Genomic DNA, 18,565 nt, shown 5'->3' with positions numbered 1-18,565 from the left:
AGAGTAACACACAGCTAAAATAACCTAGACACCCATCTCTATAAAACTAAGTAGAGTAGTAACACAGCTAAAATAACCTAGACACCCATCTCTATAAAACTAGGTAGAGTAGTTACACACAGCTAAAATAACCTAGGCACCCATCTCTATAAAACTAGGTAGAATAGTAACACAGCTAAAATAACCTAGACACCCATCTCTATAAAACTAGGTAGAGTAGTAACACACAGCTAAAATAACCTAGACACCCATCTCTATAAAACTAGGTAGAATAGTAACACAGCTAAAATAACCTAGACACCCATCTCTATAAAACTAGGTAGAATAGTAACACAGCTAAAATAACCTAGACACCCATCTCTATAAAACTAGGTAGAATAGTAACACAGCTAAAATAACCTAGACACCCATCTCTATAAAACTAGGTAGAGTAGTAACAGCTGAAATAACCTGGACACCCATCTCTATAAAACTAGGTAGAGTAGTAACACACAGCTAAAATAACCTAGACACCCATCTCTGTAAAACTAGGTAGAGTAGTAACATAGCTAAAATAACCTAGACACCCATCTCTATAAAACTAGGTAGAGTAGTAACACAGCTAAAATAACCTAGACACCCATCTCTATAAAACTAGGTAGAGTAGTAACACAGCTAAAATAACCTAGACACCCATCTCTATAAAACTAGGTAGAGTAACACACAGCTAAAATAACCTAGACACCCATCTCTGTAAAACTAGGTAGAGTAGTAACACAGCTAAAATAACCTAGGCACCCATCTCTATAAAACTAGGTAGAGTAACACACAGCTAAAATAACCTAGGCACCCATCTCTATAAAACTAAGTAGAGTAGTAACACAGCTAAAATAACCTAGACACCCATCTCTATAAAACTAGGTAGAGTAGTAACACAGCTAAAATAATCTAGACACCCATCTCTATAAAACTAGGTAGAGTAGTAACACAGCTAAAATAACCTAGACACCCATCTCTATAAAACTAGGTAGAGTAACACACAGCTAAAATAACCTAGACACCCATCTCTGTAAAACTAGGTAGAGTCGTAACGCAGCTAAAATAACCTAGACACCCATCTCTATAAAACTAGGTAGAGTAACACACAGCTAAAATAACCTAGACACCCATCTCTGTAAAACTAGGTAGAGTAGTAACACAGCTAAAATAACCTAGGCACCCATCTCTATAAAACTAGGTAGAGTAACACACAGCTAAAATAACCTAGACACCCATCTCTATAAAACTAAGTAGAGTAGTAACACAGCTAAAATAACCTAGACACCCATCTCTATAAAACTAGGTAGAGTAGTTACACACAGCTAAAATAACCTAGGCACCCATCTCTATAAAACTAGGTAGAATAGTAACACAGCTAAAATAACCTAGACACCCATCTCTATAAAACTAGGTAGAGTAACACACAGCTAAAATAACCTAGACACCCATCTCTGTAAAACTAGGTAGAGTAGTAACACAGCTAAAATAACCTAGGCACCCATCTCTATAAAACTAGGTAGAATAGTAACACAGCTAAAATAACCTAGACACCCATCTCTATAAAACTAGGTAGAGTAGTAACACAGCTAAAATAACCTGTAGATTACCACTAGGTGGAGTAGTAACACAGCTAAAATAACCTAGACACCCATCTCTATAAAACTAGGTAGAGTAGTAACACAGCTAAAATAACCTGTAGATTACCACTAGGTAGAGTGGTAACACACAGCTAAAATAACCTAGACACCCATCTCTAAAAAACTAGGTAGAGTAGTAACACAGCTAAAATAACCTATAGATTACCACTAGGTAGAGTAGTAACACAGCTAAAATAACCTGTAGATTACCACTAGGTAGAGTAGTAACACAGCTAAAATAACCTAGACACCCATCTCTATAAAACTAGGTAGAGTAGTAACACAGCTAAAATAACCTGTAGATTACCACTAGGTAGAGTAGTAACACAGCTAAAATAACCTAGACACCCATCTCTATAAAACTAGGTAGAGTAGTAACACAGCTAAAATAACCTAGGCACCCATCTCTATAAAACTAGGTAGAGTAACACACAGCTAAAATAACCTGTAGATTACCACTAGGTAGAGTAGTAACACAGCTAAAATAACCTAGAGATTACCACTAGGTAGAGTAGTAACACAGCTAAAATAACCCAGAGATTACCATTACCTTGTAATCTGGTAATGTTGTCAATGGAGCCTCTTTAACCTGTTTGGGCTGCAAGCCCGAATTCGGTACGACAATGACAACAGCTGCAGGGCGCGAAATTCAAAATCTATTTTTTAAAAATATTTAACTTTTACACATTAACAAGTCCAATACAGCATTTGAAAGATAAACATCTTGTCAATCCAGCCAACATGTCCGATTTTTTAAATGTTTTACAGAGAAAACACCACATATATTTATGTTAGCTCACCACCAAATACAAAAGTGGACAGACACGTATGGATATGATTATGAAGTATGAATTATGATTGAAGTAGCATGCACAAGCCAACCGAAATAAACTAAAACCAACCTAAAGAGCCCAGAAAAAACTACCTCAGATGACAGTCATATAACATGTTACACAATAAATCTATGTTTTGTTCATAAAAAGTGCATATTTTAGCTATAAATCAGTTTTACATTGATGCTACCCAAAAATGCTAACACATAGCTAGAGTCTGAATCCAGACGGGAGTAGTCAGAGAAAATACATACACCAACGTTGGCTACTAATTACACCTCATAAAACATTTCAGAAAAACATATGGTGGATAACTAATGAAAGACAGATATCGTGTGAATAAAGCCAACATTTCCGATTTTTGAAGTGTTTTACAGCGAAAACACAATATATCGTTATATTAGCTAACAACATAAGCTAGCATAAGTCAACACTAGCATTGGTCAAGCGCTAGCCTAGCACAGTTAGCCCACTTAGCACAGCACAGCTCAACAGATATATGAAAAAGCATCCCAAATTGGGTCTTATCTTTGTTGATATTCAATCAGAATGTTGTAACGGGGTCCAATGTCCAGTAGAGTCTTTAGTTGGGTTCCAGAACGAATTATTTCCCTCTTTGGTTAGGTAGCACAATAGCATTGCGGCGCTACACAGCGTTTCTTCAAAAAATTCTTCCGTCGTATCACATCTAAAGTCCAGAATAAATTGCAATAATATAATTAAAGTATATTGAAAAAACATACTTTAGGATGATTTTGTGACATGTATCAAATAATATCGTAGTCAGACATCATATTCACTGTTATCTACCTTGTTCCAGAAGCCGAGACCAAATTATGCTTCGCGCCCGGAATTTTTTTTTAACTGCGCAGGTCTCACAAGAAGGTGTGTTATTCAGTCCATGGACGAGATATTCGACTCCTTTCAATTCTCACTTCCGCATTACAGCCTGACGAATGCGTGTGACGTGTCCCTATGGTCCCAAGTCAAAGGGCCTTTTATAGAGAAGGTCTTAAAGAGACACATCGCATTTTGGAAATCTCAATTCGGCTGGGAAAATGGCTGTAAAAATATTTCTGTTCGACTTCGAGAAACAATTCAAACCTTTTTAGAAACTATAGACTGTTATCTATCCAACAGTAGTAAATATATGCATATTGGAAAATAAAAAGTTTCTTAGGAGGCCGTTTGAAAATGTGCACACATTTTCCAGTTTTTTCAATATTCAGCTTGCAGCCCAAACAGGTTTTAACAATGTTTCTGAATTCACTCTCTGCCTAGCTACAGAAGTATATGAATATTGGAGTGTGTGTTCCCAGGTCGTCTGGAAGTGTGTTTCAACCCAGAGAACTGGCAGGGCTACGTGTCTGACTCCCAGCTGCCTCCCTACTCAGAGGAGATGTCTGAAGAAGAGAAGGAGCAGGCAGACGGGGTCAGGGGTCACTGGGATCAGAGACTGGGGGCCTTCCAGAAACTGGTGCTCATCAAGAGCTTCATGGAGGAGAAGGTAGTGGGGGTTGTTGGTGTGTGTGTGTGTGTGTGTGTGTGTGTGTGTGTGTGTGTGTGTGTGTGTGTGTGTGTAGTGTGTAGTGTGTGTATAGTGTGTGTGTGTGTGTATCAGTCTGCTTGTGATGGTGAAAGGGCTGCCAGTTTTCTTGGCATCTCTCTCATTGTTTGCTGTCATATTTGATAGAAGTTGCCCTTCAGGCCATACAGCGATATCTGCGGTTATGTTCATCCATCCATTTTGTTTAGGGTGTGTTCTTAAATTCAATCTGGAGTGCCAGAGTGTGCTCTGTGCGTTGGTAAATCAGAGCGTTGTCAGATTGTGCGTTGGTAAATTCAGAGCGTTGTCACATTGTACGTTGGTAAATCAGAGCGTTGTCAGATTGTACGTTGGTAAATTCAGAGCGTTGTCAGATTGTACGTTGGTAAATTCAGAGCGTTGTCAGATTGTACGTTGGTAAATTCAGAGCTTTGTCAGATTGTACGTTGGTAAATTCAGAGCGTTGTCAGATTGTACGTTGGTAAATTCAGAGCGTTGTCAGATTGTGCGTTGGTAAATCAGAGCGCTGTCAGATTGTACGTTGGTAAATTCAGAGCGCTGTCAGATTGTACGTTGTTAAATTCAGAGCGCTGTCAGATTGTACGTTGGTAAATTCAGAGCGCTGTCAGATTGTACGTTGTTAAATTCAGAGCTTTGTCAGATTGTACGTTGGTAAATTCAGAGCGTTGTCAGATTGTACGTTGGTAAATTCAGAGCGTTGTCAGATTGTACGTTGGTAAATTCTGAGCGTTGTCAGATTGTACGTTGGTAAATTCAGAGCGCTGTCAGATTGTTCGTTGGTAAATTGCGAGCGTTGTCAGATTGTACGTTGGTAAATTCTGAGCGTTGTCGGATTGTACGTTGGTAAATCAGAGCGTTGTCAGATTGTACGTTGGTAAATTCAGAGCTTTGTCAGATTGTACGTTGGTAAATTCAGAGCGTTGTCAGATTGTACGTTGGTAAATCAGAGCGTTGTCAGATTGTACGTTGGTAAATTCAGAGCGTTGTCAGATCGTACGTTGGTAAATTCTGAGCGTTGTCAGATCGTACGTTGGTAAATTCAGAGCGTTGTCAGATCGTACGTTGGTAAATTCAGAGCGTTGTCAGATTGTGCGTTGGTAAATTCAGAGCGTTGTCAGATTGTACGTTGGTAAATTCTGAGCGTTGTCAGATTGTACTTTGGTAAATTCAGAGCGTTGTCAGATTGTACGTTGGTAAATTCAGAGCGTTGTCAGATTGTACGTTGGTAAATTCAGAGCGTTGTCAGATTGTACGTTGGTAAATTCAGAGCGTTGTCAGATTGTACGTTGGTAAATTGAGAGCGTTTTCAGATTGTACATTGGTAAATCAGAGCGTTGTCAGATTGTACGTTGGTAAATTCAGAGCGTTGTCAGATTGTACGTTGGTAAATTCAGAGCGTTGTCAGATTGTACGTTGGTAAATTCAGAGCGTTGTCAGATTGTACGTTGGTAAATCAGAGCGTTATCAGATTGTTCGTTGGTAAATTCAGAGCGTTGTCAGATTGTACGTTGGTAAATCAGAGCGTTGTCAGATTGTTCGTTGGTAAATTCAGAGCGTTGTCAGATTGTGCGTTGGTAAATTCAGAGCGTTGTCAGATCGTACGTTGGTAAATCAGAGCGTTGTCAGATCGTACGTTGGTAAATTCAGAGCGTTGTCAGATCGTACGTTGGTAAATTCAGAGCGTTGTCAGATTGTGCGTTGGTAAATTCAGAGCGTTGTCAGATTGTACGTTGGTAAATCAGAGCGTTGTCAGATTGTTCGTTGGTAAATTCAGAGCGTTGTCAGATTGTACGTTGGTAAATTCAGAGCGTTGTCAGATTGTACGTTGGTAAATTCAGAGCTTTGTCAGATTGTACGTTGGTAAATTCAGAGCGTTGTCAGATTGTACGTTGGTAAATTCAGAGCGTTGTCAGATTGTACGTTGGTAAATTCAGAGCGTTGTCAGATTGTTCGTTGGTAAATTCAGAGCGTTGTCAGATTGTACGTTGGTAAATTCTGAGCGTTGTCAGATTGTACGTTGGTAAATTCAGAGCGCTGTCAGATTGTTCGTTGGTAAATTGAGAGCGTTGTCAGATTGTACGCTGGTAAATCAGAGCGTTGTCAGATTGTACGTTGGTAAATTCAGAGCTTTGTCAGATTGTACGTTGGTAAATTCAGAGCGTTGTCAGATTGTACGTTGGTAAATCAGAGCGTTGTCAGATTGTACGTTGGTAAATTCTGAGCGTTGTCAGATTGTACGTTGGTAAATTCTGAGCGTTGTCAGATTGTACGTTGGTAAATTCAGAGCGTTGTCAGATTGTACGTTGGTATATTCAGAGCGTTGTCAGATTGTACGTTGGTAAATTCTGAGCGTTGTCAGATTGTCCGTTGGTAAATCAGAGCGTTGTCAGATTGTACGTTGGTAAATTCAGAGCGTTGTCAGATTGTACGTTGGTAAATCAGAGCGTTGTCAGATTGTACGTTGGTAAATTCAGAGCGTTGTCAGATTGTACGTTGGTAAATCAGAGCGTTGTCAGATTGTTCGTTGGTAAATTCAGAGCGTTGTCAGATTGTACGTTGGTAAATTCAGAGCGTTGTCAGATTGTGCGTTGGTAAATTCAGAGCGTTGTCAGATTGTACGTTGGTAAATCAGAGCGTTGTCAGATTGTTCGTTGGTAAATTCAGAGCGTTGTCAGATTGTACGTTGGTAAATTCAGAGCGTTGCCAGATTGTACGTTGGTAAATTCAGATTGTTGTCAGATTGTACGTTGGTAAATCAGAGCGTTGTCAGATTGTACGTTGGTAAATTCAGATTGTTGTCAGATTGTACGTTGGTAAATCAGAGCGTTGTCAGATTGTACGTTGGTAAATCAGAGCGTTGTCAGATTGTACGTTGGTAAATCAGAGCGTTGTCAGATTGTTCGTTGGTAAATTCAGAGCGTTGTCAGATTGTACGTTGGTAAATTCAGAGCGTTGCCAGATTGTACGTTGGTAAATTCAGATTGTTGTCAGATTGTACGTTGGTAAATCAGAGCGTTGTCAGATTGTACGTTGGTAAATTCAGAGCGTTGTCAGATTGTACGTTGGTAAATCAGAGCGTTGTCAGATTGTACGTTGGTAAATCAGAGCGTTGTCAGATTGTACGTTGGTAAATTCAGAGCGTTGCCAGATTGTACGTTGGTAAATTCAGATTGTTGTCAGATTGTACGTTGGTAAATCAGAGCGTTGCCAGATTGTACGTTGGTAAATTCAGATTGTTGTCAGATTGTACGTTGGTAAATTCAGAGCGTTGTCAGATTGTACGTTGGTAAATTCAGATTGTTGTCAGATTGTTCGTTGGTAAATTCAGATTGTTGTCAGATTGTACGTTGGTAAATTCAGATTGTTGTCAGATTGTTCGTTGGTAAATTCAGATTGTTGTCAGATTGTACGTTGGTAAATTCAGATTGTTGTCAGATTGTTCGTTGGTAAATTCAGATTGTTGTCAGATTGTACGTTGGTAAATTCAGAGCGTTGTCAGATTGTACGTTGGTAAATCAGAGCGTTGTCAGATCGTACGTTGGTAAATTGAGAGCGTTGTCAGATTGTACGTTGGTAAATCAGAGCGTTGTCAGATTGTTCGTTGGTAAATTCAGAGCGTTGTCAGATTGTACTTTGGTAAATTCAGAGCGTTGTCAGATTGTACGTTGGTAAATCAGAGCGTTGTCAGATTGTACGTTGGTAAATTCAGAGCGTTTGTCTCTCGGAGCGTTCAGAGCACACTGGACTCTCTGGCGCGAGGACGAGGGTTGATCCCAGCATTCTGACCTCACAACTACCGTCAACCACCCAAGCTGACTGGCTAACGTTGGCTAGCTTGCTAGCTACTTCCAGACACATAATGAGAGAACACCTCACTGATCATTTTCCTCGAGCAGAGCTGGTTCGGCTGGTTTCATGTTATCCTGAATGTTGGTGACTTTAACTGTGCTGCTGGCAACATTTTAATTATGTTTTTTTGACAACGTTTGCTGACAGCGGCCATATTCAGCAGGTGTTGAACGTTTGTCAATTCAGTTATTCTGCTCTCTGACACGCTCAAGAGGAGAGTACTCTGAAATCAGAGTAGATAGCCAGAGGGAATTGACTTACTCTCCCTGCCACTCTCTCTCCCTCCCTCCCTCTAGGTGGTGTTTGCGGTGACAGAGTTTGTGATCGTGAGCCTGGGGAAACAGTTTGTAGAGAACCCTCCTGTTGACCTGGCCACTCTCTACAGTGACATGTCTCCCTCCACCCCCCTGGTCTTCATCCTCAGTACCGGATCAGACCCCATGGGAGCCTTCCAACGCTTCGCCAAGGAGAGGGGATACCTGGACAGGTGAGGGGATACCTGGACAGGTGAGGGGATACCTGGACAGGTGAGGGGATACCTAGACAGGTGAGGGGGTACCTGGACAGGTGAGGGGATACCTGGACAGGTGAGGGGGTACCTGGACAGGTGAGGGGGTGGGACAGAGGGAGGATGGAGGAGAAGGGGGGAGGTGACGGGGGAGGGAGGGAGGGAGGGGTAGTTGGGTACCCCTGTCCCCCTCTCTGAGACTGTTCCCCTCTCTATGTCCGTCTCCTGTATCTCAGTATTAACAACTTGTCCTTCTTTCTCATCATGTGTCCGAGTTTGGCTGGTGTAGGCCATCATTGTAAATAAGAATTTGTTCTTAACTGACTTGCCTAGTTAAATAAAGGATCAATGAAAAATAAATAAATAAAAATCTCTCTCTAGGTCAGGGTCCTCTCTGTCCCTCAGTATTAACCCTCTGTCTCTCAGTATTAACCCTCTGTCTCTCAGTATTAACCCTCTGTCTCTCAGTATTAACCCTCTGTCTCTCAGTATTAACCCTCTGTCTCTCAGTATTAACCCTCTGTCTCTCAGTATTAACCCTCTGTCTCTCAGTATTAACCCTCTGTCTCTCAGTATTAACCCTCTGTCTCTCAGTATTAACCCTCTGTCTCTCAGTATTAACCCTCTGTCTCTCAGTATTAACCCTCTGTCTCTCAGTATTAACCCTCTGTCTCTCAGTATTAACCCTCTGTCTCTCTCTCCAGGGTGAGGTCTATCTCTCTGGGTCAGGGTCAGGGTCCTATAGCTGAGAAGATGATTCTGGAAGCTCTGAAGAGTGGCAACTGGATCTTCCTCCAGAACTGTCACCTGGCTGTGTCCTGGATGTTAGCCATGGAGGAACTTATCAAGACCTTCACTGAGCCGGGTCAGACACCCTAAACACACACACACACACACACACACACACCCTACACACAGACACACTAAACACACACACACTACCCACACACACCCTACACACAGACACACACACACCCTACACACATATACCCTAAACACACACACACCCTAAACACACACACACACACACTATACACACACACACCCGACACACACACACACACACACACACACACACACACACACACACACACACACACCCTACACACAGACACCCTAAACACACACACACACTACACACACACACCCTACACACAGACACACGCACCATTTATATTGACCATATTCCCTACACAGTATATGACATCCTACACTGTAGTTTAGGCACTGGAGCAGACCACTGTATTCCCACCTACTGCCCCTAGACGAAACATATCATTTGGTCCAAATATGGTTTTCCAACAGCGTGATTGAAGTTTGTCAACAGAATGTCACTGTTCACATATGGTGCTCCAACATCTTATGGATAGACACACTACAACAGAATACCACTGTTCACATATCTAGACACACTACAACAGAATACCACTGTTCACATATCTAGACACACTACAACAGAATATCACTGTTCACATATCTAGACACACTACAACAGAATATCACTGTTCACATATCTAATGGATAGACACACTACAACAGAATACCACTGTTCACATATCTAGACACACTACAACAGAATACCACTGTTCACATATCTAATGGATAGATACACTACAACAGAATACCACTGTTCACATATCTAGACACACTACAACAGAATACCACTGTTCACATATCTAATGGATAGACACACTACAACAGAATACCACTGTTCACATATCTAGACACACTACAACAGAATACCACTGTTCACATATCTAATGGATAGACACACTACAACAGAATACCACTGTTCACATATCTAGACACACTACAACAGAATACCACTGTTCACATATCTAGACACACTACAACAGAATACCACTGTTCACATATCTAATGGATAGACACACTACAACAGAATACCACTGTTCACATATCTAGACACACTACAACAGAATACCACTGTTCACATATCTAGACACACTACAACAGAATACCACTGTTCACATATCTAGACACACTACAACAGAATATCACTGTTCACATATCTAGACACACTACAACAGAATACCACTGTTCACATATCTAATGGATAGACACACTACAACAGAATACCACTGTTCACATATCTAATGGATAGACACACTACAACAGAATACCACTGTTCACATATCTAGACACACTACAACAGAATACCACTGTTCACATATCTAGACACACTACAACAGAATACCACTGTTCATATATCTAGATACACTACAACAGAATACCACTGTTCACATATCTAGATACACTACAACAGAATACCACTGTTCACATATCTAGATACACTACAACAGAATACCACTGTTCACATATCTTATGGATAGACACACTACAACAGAATACCACTGTTCACATATCTAATGGATAGACACACTACAACAGAATACCACTGTTCACATATCTAATGGATAGACACACTACAACAGAATACCACTGTTCACATATCTAGACACACTACAACAGAATATCACTGTTCACATATCTAATGGATAGACACACTACAACAGAATACCACTGTTCACATATCTAGACACCCTACAACAGAATATCACTGTTCACATATCTAATGGATAGACACACTACAACAGAATACCACTGTTCACATATCTAGACACACTACAACAGAATATCACTGTTCACATATCTAATGGATAGACACACTACAACAGAATACCACTGTTCACATATCTAATGGATAGACACACTACAACAGAATACCACTGTTCACATATCTAGACACACTACAACAGAATATCACTGTTCACATATCTAATGGATAGACACACTACAACAGAATACCACTGTTCACATATCTAATGGATAGACACACTACAACAGAATACCACTGTTCACATATCTAATGGATAGACACACTACAACAGAATACCACTGTTCACATATCTAGACACACTACAACAGAATACCACTGTTCACATATCTAGACACACTACAACAGAATACCACTGTTCATATATCTAGACACACTTCAACAGAATATCACTGTTCACATATCTAATGGATAGACACACTACAACAGAATACCACTGTTCACATATCTAGACACACTACAACAGAATACCACTGTTCACATATCTAGACACACTACAACAGAATACCACTGTTCACATATCTAATGGATAGACACACTACAACAGAATACCACTGTTCACATATCTAGACACACTACAACAGAATACCACTGTTCACATATCTAGACACACTACAACATCAGTCAACCAGGTATGGGATCATATTACCATAGATCTGTGTACTGTACAGTTGAAGTCGGAAGTTTACATACACCTTAGCCAAATATATTTAAACTCCCTACAAGCTTCCCACAATAAGTTCGGTGAATTTTGACCCATTCCTCCTGACAGATCTGGTGTAACTGAGTCATGTTTGTAGGCCTCCTTGCTCGCACACACGCTTTTTCAGTTCTGCCCACACATTTTCTATAGGATTGAGGTCAGGGCTTTGTGATGGCCACTCCAATACCTTGACTTTGTTATCCTTAAGCCATTTTGCCACAACTTTGGAAGTATGCTTGGGGTCATTGTCCAGTTGGAAGACCCATTTGCAACCAAGCTTTAACTTCCTGACTGATGTCTTGAGATGTTGCTTCAATATATCCACATAATTTTCCTGCCTCATGATGCCATCTGTTTTGTTAAGTGCACCAGTCCCTCCTGCAGCAAAGCACCCCCACAACATGATGCTGTCACCCCCGTGCTTCACGGTTGGGATGGTGTTCTTCGGCTTGCAAGCCTCCCCCTTTTTCCTCCATACATAACAATGTTCATTATGGCCAAACAGTTCTATTAATGTTTCATCAGACCAGAGGACATTTCACCTAAGAGTACGATCGTTGTCCCCATGTGCAGTTGCAAACCGTAGTCTGGCTTTTTTATGGCGGTTTTGGAGCAGTGGCTTCCTCCTTGCTGAGCGGCCTTTCAGGTTATGTCGATATAGGACTCGTTTTACTGTGGATATAGATACTTTTGTACCTGTTTCCTCCAGCATCTTCACAAGGTCCTTTACAGTTGTTCAGGGATTGATTCGCACTTTTCGCACCAAAGTACGTTCATCTCTAGGAGACAGAACGCGTCTCCTTCCTGAGCGGTATGACGGCTGCATTGTCCCATGGTGTTTATACTTGCGTACTATTGTTTGTACAGATGGACGTGATACCTTCAGGCATTTGGAAATTGCTTCTAAGGATGAACCAGACTTGTGGAGGTCTACAATTTTTTTTCTGAGGTCTTGGCTGATTTATTTTGATTTTCCCATGATGTCAAGCAAAGAGGCACTGAGTTTGAAGGTAGGCCTTGAAATACATCTACAGGTACATCTCCAATTGAGTCAAATGATGTCAATTAGCCTATCAGAAGCTTCTTAAACCATGACATCATTTTCTGGAATTTTCCAATCTGTTTACAGGCACAGTCAACTTAGTGTATGTAAACTTCTGACCCACTGGAATTGTGATACAGTGAATTATAAGTGAAATAATCTGTCTGTAAACAATTGTTGGAAAAATTACTTGTGACATGCACACAAGCGGCAGGTAGCCTAGTGGTTAGAGCGTTGGACAAGATCGAATCCCCAAGCTGACAAGGTAAAAATCTGTCGTTCTGCCCCTGAACAAGGCAGTTAACCCACTGTTCCGAGGCCGTCATTGAAAATAAGAATTTGTTCTTAACTGACTTGCCTAGTTAAATAAAGGTAAAATAAATAAATAAATATAATAGAACAAAGTAGATGTCCTAACCGACTTGCCAAATCTATAGTTTGTTTACAAGAAATTTGTGGAGTGGTTGAAAAACAAGTTTTAATGACTCCAACCTTAGTATATGTAAACTTCCGACTTCAACTGTATGTACCTTGGTATCAGGTGGTGTGAGGTGTTGCTGTGTGGTTAGGTCAGGACACAGGGTGAATGGGGATTTGAATGGTACTCACACACACACACTGCACCTGCGGCTGTCCTGTGCTGCTGGACCTCTCTTCTACACGCTATGGACTGGACTGACCCTGTGTGTGTGTGCTGTGTTTATGTCTACTGACTCATTCTGTCACCTCCTCCCTGTTAGACACGGTGATCCATGAGAACTTCAGGTTGTTCCTGAGCTCCATGCCCACCAAGGTGTTCCCTGTCACCGTCCTCCAAAACTCTGTCAAGGTAACGCTCATTTTTACACTCTGTCACAGGACATAGAGACCTTTGATTCTACAACTCAAATTTAGGTTCTACAATTCCAATTTAGATTCTGGAACTCATTCTCAGATGATGAAACTCAGTCTCAGATGATGAAACTCAGTCTTAGATGATGAAACTCAGTCTCAGATGATGAAACTCAGTCTCAGATGATGAAACTCAGTCTCAGATGATGGAACTCAGTCTCAGATGATGGAACTCAGTCTCAGATGATGAAACTCAGTCTCAGATGATGAAACTCAGTCTTAGATGATGAAACTCAGTCTCAAATGATGAAACTCAGTCTTAGATGATGAAACTCAGTCTCAGATGATGAAACTCAGTCTCAGATGATGAAACTCAGTCTCAAATGATGAAACTCAGTCTTAGATGATGAAACTCAGTCTTAGATGATGAAACTCAGTCTCAAATGATGAAACTCAGTCTCAGATGATGAAACTCAGTCTTAGATGATGAAACTCAGTCTCAGATGATGAAACTCAGTCTCAGATGATGGAACTCAGTCTCAGATGATGAAACTCAGTCTCAGATGATGAAACTCAGTCTCAGATGATGAAACTCAGTCTCAGATGATGGAACTCAGTCTCAGATGATGGAACTCAGTCTCAGATGATGAAACTCAGTCTCAGATGATGAAACTCAGTCTTAGATGATGAAACTCAGTCTTAGATGATGGAACTCAGTCTGAGATGATGAAACTCAGTCTGAGATGATGAAACTCAGTCTTAGGTTCTAGAATTCAGTCTTAGGTTTTAGAATCTCAGTCTTAGGTTCTACAAACTCAGTCTTAGGTTCTACAATCTCAGTCTTAGGTTCTACAATCTCAGTCTTAGGTTCTACAATCTCAGTCTTAGGTTCTACAATCTCAGTCTTAGGTTCTACAATCTCAGTCTTATGTTCTAGAATTCAGTCTTAGTTCTAGAGTATCATCTTGGATTGTCTAAATTGAAACAGTATTGGATTCTCAATGCTCTGTTGAGATATTTATGGATCCTCAGCAATTCCGATATTTCCTGTTTGCGTCTTTGGACAGATTGTCCTCTCAACCTTAGCCACTCCGGACAGTGTTTCATATCCCTCACAGGGCCTTCCCTAACCATGAGAGAGTAGTCCTGTCACACACGGCTTACACACACATGTAGGGCCATCGCTCTTTGTAGACGCATACACACGTGTGCACACACACACACCTAACCCGTGTGATTGAGCGTGGGTGCATGTCTATGTCTCAGAATTATCTGATTGGTTATCCTTTTATTTCCACATCTGTGTGTGGATGTCTGTGGATGTGTGGACGGGTGTATGTCTGTGTGTGTGTGGACGTGTGGACGTGTGTGTGTGTGTGTGTGTGTGTGTGTGTGTGTGTGTGTGTGTGTGTGTGTGTGTGTGTGTGTGTGTGTGTGTGTGTGTGTGTGTGTGTGTGTATGGATATGTGAGTGTGTGTTTCCTTGTGGACGTGTGTGTGTGTATGGATATGTGAGTGTGTGTGTGTGTGTGTGTGTGTGTGTGTGTGTGTGTGTGTGTGTGTGTGTGTGTGTGTGTGTGTGTGTGTGTGTGTGTGTGTGTGTGTGTGTGTGTGTGTGCTTGTGGTCATATGTGCGTGTGTTTGCTTGTGGACGTGTGTGTGTGTGTGTGTTTGCTTGTGGACGTGTGTGTGTTTGCTTGTGGACGTGTGTGTGTGTGTTTGCTTGTGGACGTGTGTGTGTGTGTTTGCTTGTGGATGTGTGTGTGTGTTTGCTTGTGGACGTGTGTGTGTGTGTTTGCTTGTGGACATGTGTGTGTGCGTGGGCCAGGTGACCAACGAGCCTCCTAAGGGTCTACGTGCCAACGTGCGCCGGGCGTTCACTGAGATCACCAACAACTTCTTTGAGGAGCACATCCTGGGACGCCAGTGGAGGAAGATCATCTTTGGAGTCTGCTTCTTCCACGCCATCATACAGGTCAGAACACACACCTCCTACTGTATTCATTATGTCTTTGTAACTGATGTTGAGATTGACAGTAGAATTAAAACGGTGAGTGTGTGTTGCAGGAGAGGAAGAAGTTTGGTCCTCTGGGCTGGAACATACGTTATGAGTTCAACGACAGCGACAGAGAGTGTGCCCTGCTCAACCAGAACCTCTACTGTCAGACTGGTCACATACCCTGGGATGCTCTCATCTACATCACTGGTAGGACTGTATGTGTGTCGGCCTCCCTGCTTGCCTGTCTCCTTGCCTGCCTCTCTCCCTGCTTGCCTGTCTCCCTCCTTGCCTGTCTCCCTGCCTGCCCGTCTGCCTCCTTGCCTGTCTCCCTGCCTGCCTCCCTCCCTGCCTACCTGTCTCCCTTCCCGCCTCCCTGCCTGCCTGTCTCCCTGTCTGCCTCCCTTCCTGCCTCCCTCCCTTCCCGCCTCCCTGCCTGCCTGTCTCCCTGCCTGCCTCCCTCCCTGCATGCCTCTCTCCCTGCCTGCCTCTCTCCCTCCCTTCCTGCCTCCCTTCCTGTCTCCCTCCCTGCCTGCCTGTCTCCCTGTCTGCCTCCCTTCCTGCCTCCCTCCCTTCCCGCCTCCCTGCCTGCCTGTCTCCCTGCCTGCCTCCCTCCCTGCATGCCTCTCTCCCTGCCTGCCTCTCTCCCTCCCTTCCTGCCTCCCTTCCTGTCTCCCTCCCTGCCTGCCTGTCTCCCTGCCTGCCTCTCTCCCTGCCTGCCTCTCTCCCTGCATGCCTCTCTCCCTGCCTGCCTCCCTTCCTGTCTCCCTCCCTTCCTGCCTCCCTGCCTGCCTGTCTCCCTGCCGGGTCCTCCATTATTCATCACATTACTGCTGGCCACTGTGAGGTTCTGAGAGGTTTAGCAGCAGGAAAGACCCTGAGGTTCTGAGAGGTTCAGTAGAAGGGAAGACCCTGAGGTTCTGAGAGGTTTAGTAGCAGGGAAGACCCTGAGGTTCTGAGAGGTTTAGTAGCAGGAAAGACCCTGAGGTTCTGAGAGGTTCAGTAGAAGGGAAGACCCTGAGGTTCTGAGAGGTTTAGTAGCAGGGAAGACCCTGAGGTTCTGAGAGGTTCAGTAGCAGGGAAGACCCTGAGGTTCTGAGAGGTTCAGTAGCAGGGAATACCCTGAGGTTCTGAGAGGTTTAGTAGCAGGGAAGACCCTGAGGTTCTGAGAGGTTTAGTAGCAGGGAAGACCCTGAGGTTCTGAGAGGTTTAGTAGCAGGGAATACCCTGAGGTTCTGAGAGGTTTAGTAGCAGGGAATACCCTGAGGTTCTGAGAGGTTCAGTAGCAGGGAATACCCTGAGGTTCTGAGAGGTTTAGTAGCAGGGAAGACCCTGAGGTTCTGAGAGGTTTAGTAGCAGGGAAGACCCTGAGGTTCTGAGAGGTTTAGTAGCAGGGAAGACCCTGAGGTTCTGAGAGGTTTAGTAGCAGGGAATACCCTGAGGTTCTGAGAGGTTTAGTAGCAGGGAATACCCTGAGGTTCTGAGAGGTTTAGTAGCAGGGAAGACCCTGAGGTTCTGAGAGGTTTAGTAGCAGGGAAGACCCTGAGGTTCTGAGAGGTTTAGTAGCAGGGAAGACCCTGAGGTTCTGAGAGGTTTAGTAGCAGGGAAGACCCTGGGGTTCTGAGAGGTTTAGTAGCAGGGAAGACCCTGAGGTTCTGAGAGGTTTAGTAGCAGGGAATACCCTGAGGTTCTGAGAGGTTTAGTAGCAGGGAAGACCCTGAGGTTCTGAGAGGTTTAGTAGCAGGGAAGACCCTGAGGTTCTGAGAGGTTTAGTAGCAGGGAATACCCTGAGGTTCTGAGAGGTTTAGTAGCAGGGAAGACCCTGAGGTTCTGAGAGGTTTAGTAGCAGGGAAGACCCTGAGGTTCTGAGAGGTTTAGTAGCAGGGAAGACCCTGAGGTTCTGAGAGGTTTAGTAGCAGGGAAGACCCTGAGGTTCTGAGAGGTTTAGTAGCAGGGAATACCCTGAGGTTCTGAGAGGTTTAGTAGCAGGGAAGACCCTGAGGTTCTGAGAGGTTTAGTAGCAGGGAATACCCTGAGGTTCTGAGAGGTTTAGTAGCAGGGAAGACCCTGAGGTTCTGAGAGGTTTAGTAGCAGGGAAGACCCTGGGGTTCTGAGAGGTTTAGTAGCAGGGAAGACCCTGAGGTTCTGAGAGGTTTAGTAGCAGGGAAGACCCTGAGGTTCTGAGAGGTTTAATAGCAGGGAATACCCTGAGGTTCTGAGAGGTTCAGTAGCAGGGAATACCCTGAGGTTCTGAGAGGTTCAGTAGCAGGGAATACCCTGAGGTTCTGAGAGGTTTAGTAGCAGGGAAGACCTTGAGGTTCTGAGAGGTTTAGTAGCAGGGAAGACCCTGAGGTTCTGAGAGGTTTAGTATCAGGGAAGACCCTGAGGTTCTGAGAGGTTTAGTAGCAGGGAAGACCCTGAGGTTCTGAGAGGTTTAGTAGCAGGGAAGACCCTGAGGTTCTGAGAGGTTTAGTAGCAGGGAAGACCCTGAGGTTCTGAGAGGTTTAGTAGCAGGGAAAACCCTGAGGTTCTGAGAGGTTTAGTAGCAGGGAATACCCTGAGGTTCTGGGAGGTTTAGTAGCAGGTATTGTTGTGAATTGTTAGACACTACTGTACTTTTGTAGCTAGGAACACAAGCATTTCGCTACACCTGCAATAACATGTGACCAATAAAATTTGATTTGCGAATAATGTTTGACAAGGAGGTGTCCACATACACTACATGACGAAAAGTATCTCTAAACTGACATCATGTTTTTCCCCCTTTTCAAATTTGACCTTCTAATTATGATTATACATCATTTAAAAAATATTTTTGGGGATTATACGCTCCTGAGGCCATTTTTTTTCCCATTATTGATTTCTTCCATTGTTTCGTTTTTTTCAGGCTTTGTAATGTTTGTTTAATTCCTAATTTAACCGTTCTTTGTATGCGGAAATGATCAAT

The 18,565-nt window shown here is 42.9% G+C and overlaps 1 protein-coding gene across 1 annotated transcript in view; it reads left to right on the top strand.

The window, feature by feature from the left end:
- Window positions 1-18,565, top strand: part of LOC129845644 (dynein axonemal heavy chain 6-like) — a 59,859-nt gene that overhangs the window by 27,362 nt on the left and 13,932 nt on the right. Inside the window, exons 17-22 of the mRNA XM_055913503.1 lie at window positions 3,808-3,995; window positions 8,201-8,391; window positions 9,117-9,277; window positions 13,533-13,621; window positions 15,451-15,597; window positions 15,690-15,828. Of these exons, the coding sequence (XP_055769478.1) occupies window positions 3,808-3,995; window positions 8,201-8,391; window positions 9,117-9,277; window positions 13,533-13,621; window positions 15,451-15,597; window positions 15,690-15,828 (915 nt within the window). The remainder of the gene's footprint in view (window positions 1-3,807; window positions 3,996-8,200; window positions 8,392-9,116; window positions 9,278-13,532; window positions 13,622-15,450; window positions 15,598-15,689; window positions 15,829-18,565) is intronic.

Source organism: Salvelinus fontinalis, unplaced genomic scaffold (genome assembly GCF_029448725.1).
Source record: "Salvelinus fontinalis isolate EN_2023a unplaced genomic scaffold, ASM2944872v1 scaffold_0330, whole genome shotgun sequence".
NCBI lineage: Eukaryota > Metazoa > Chordata > Actinopteri > Salmoniformes > Salmonidae > Salvelinus > Salvelinus fontinalis.
The sequence above is the reverse complement of the archived record's forward strand: the minus strand, read 5'-3'. Positions and strand labels throughout refer to the sequence as shown.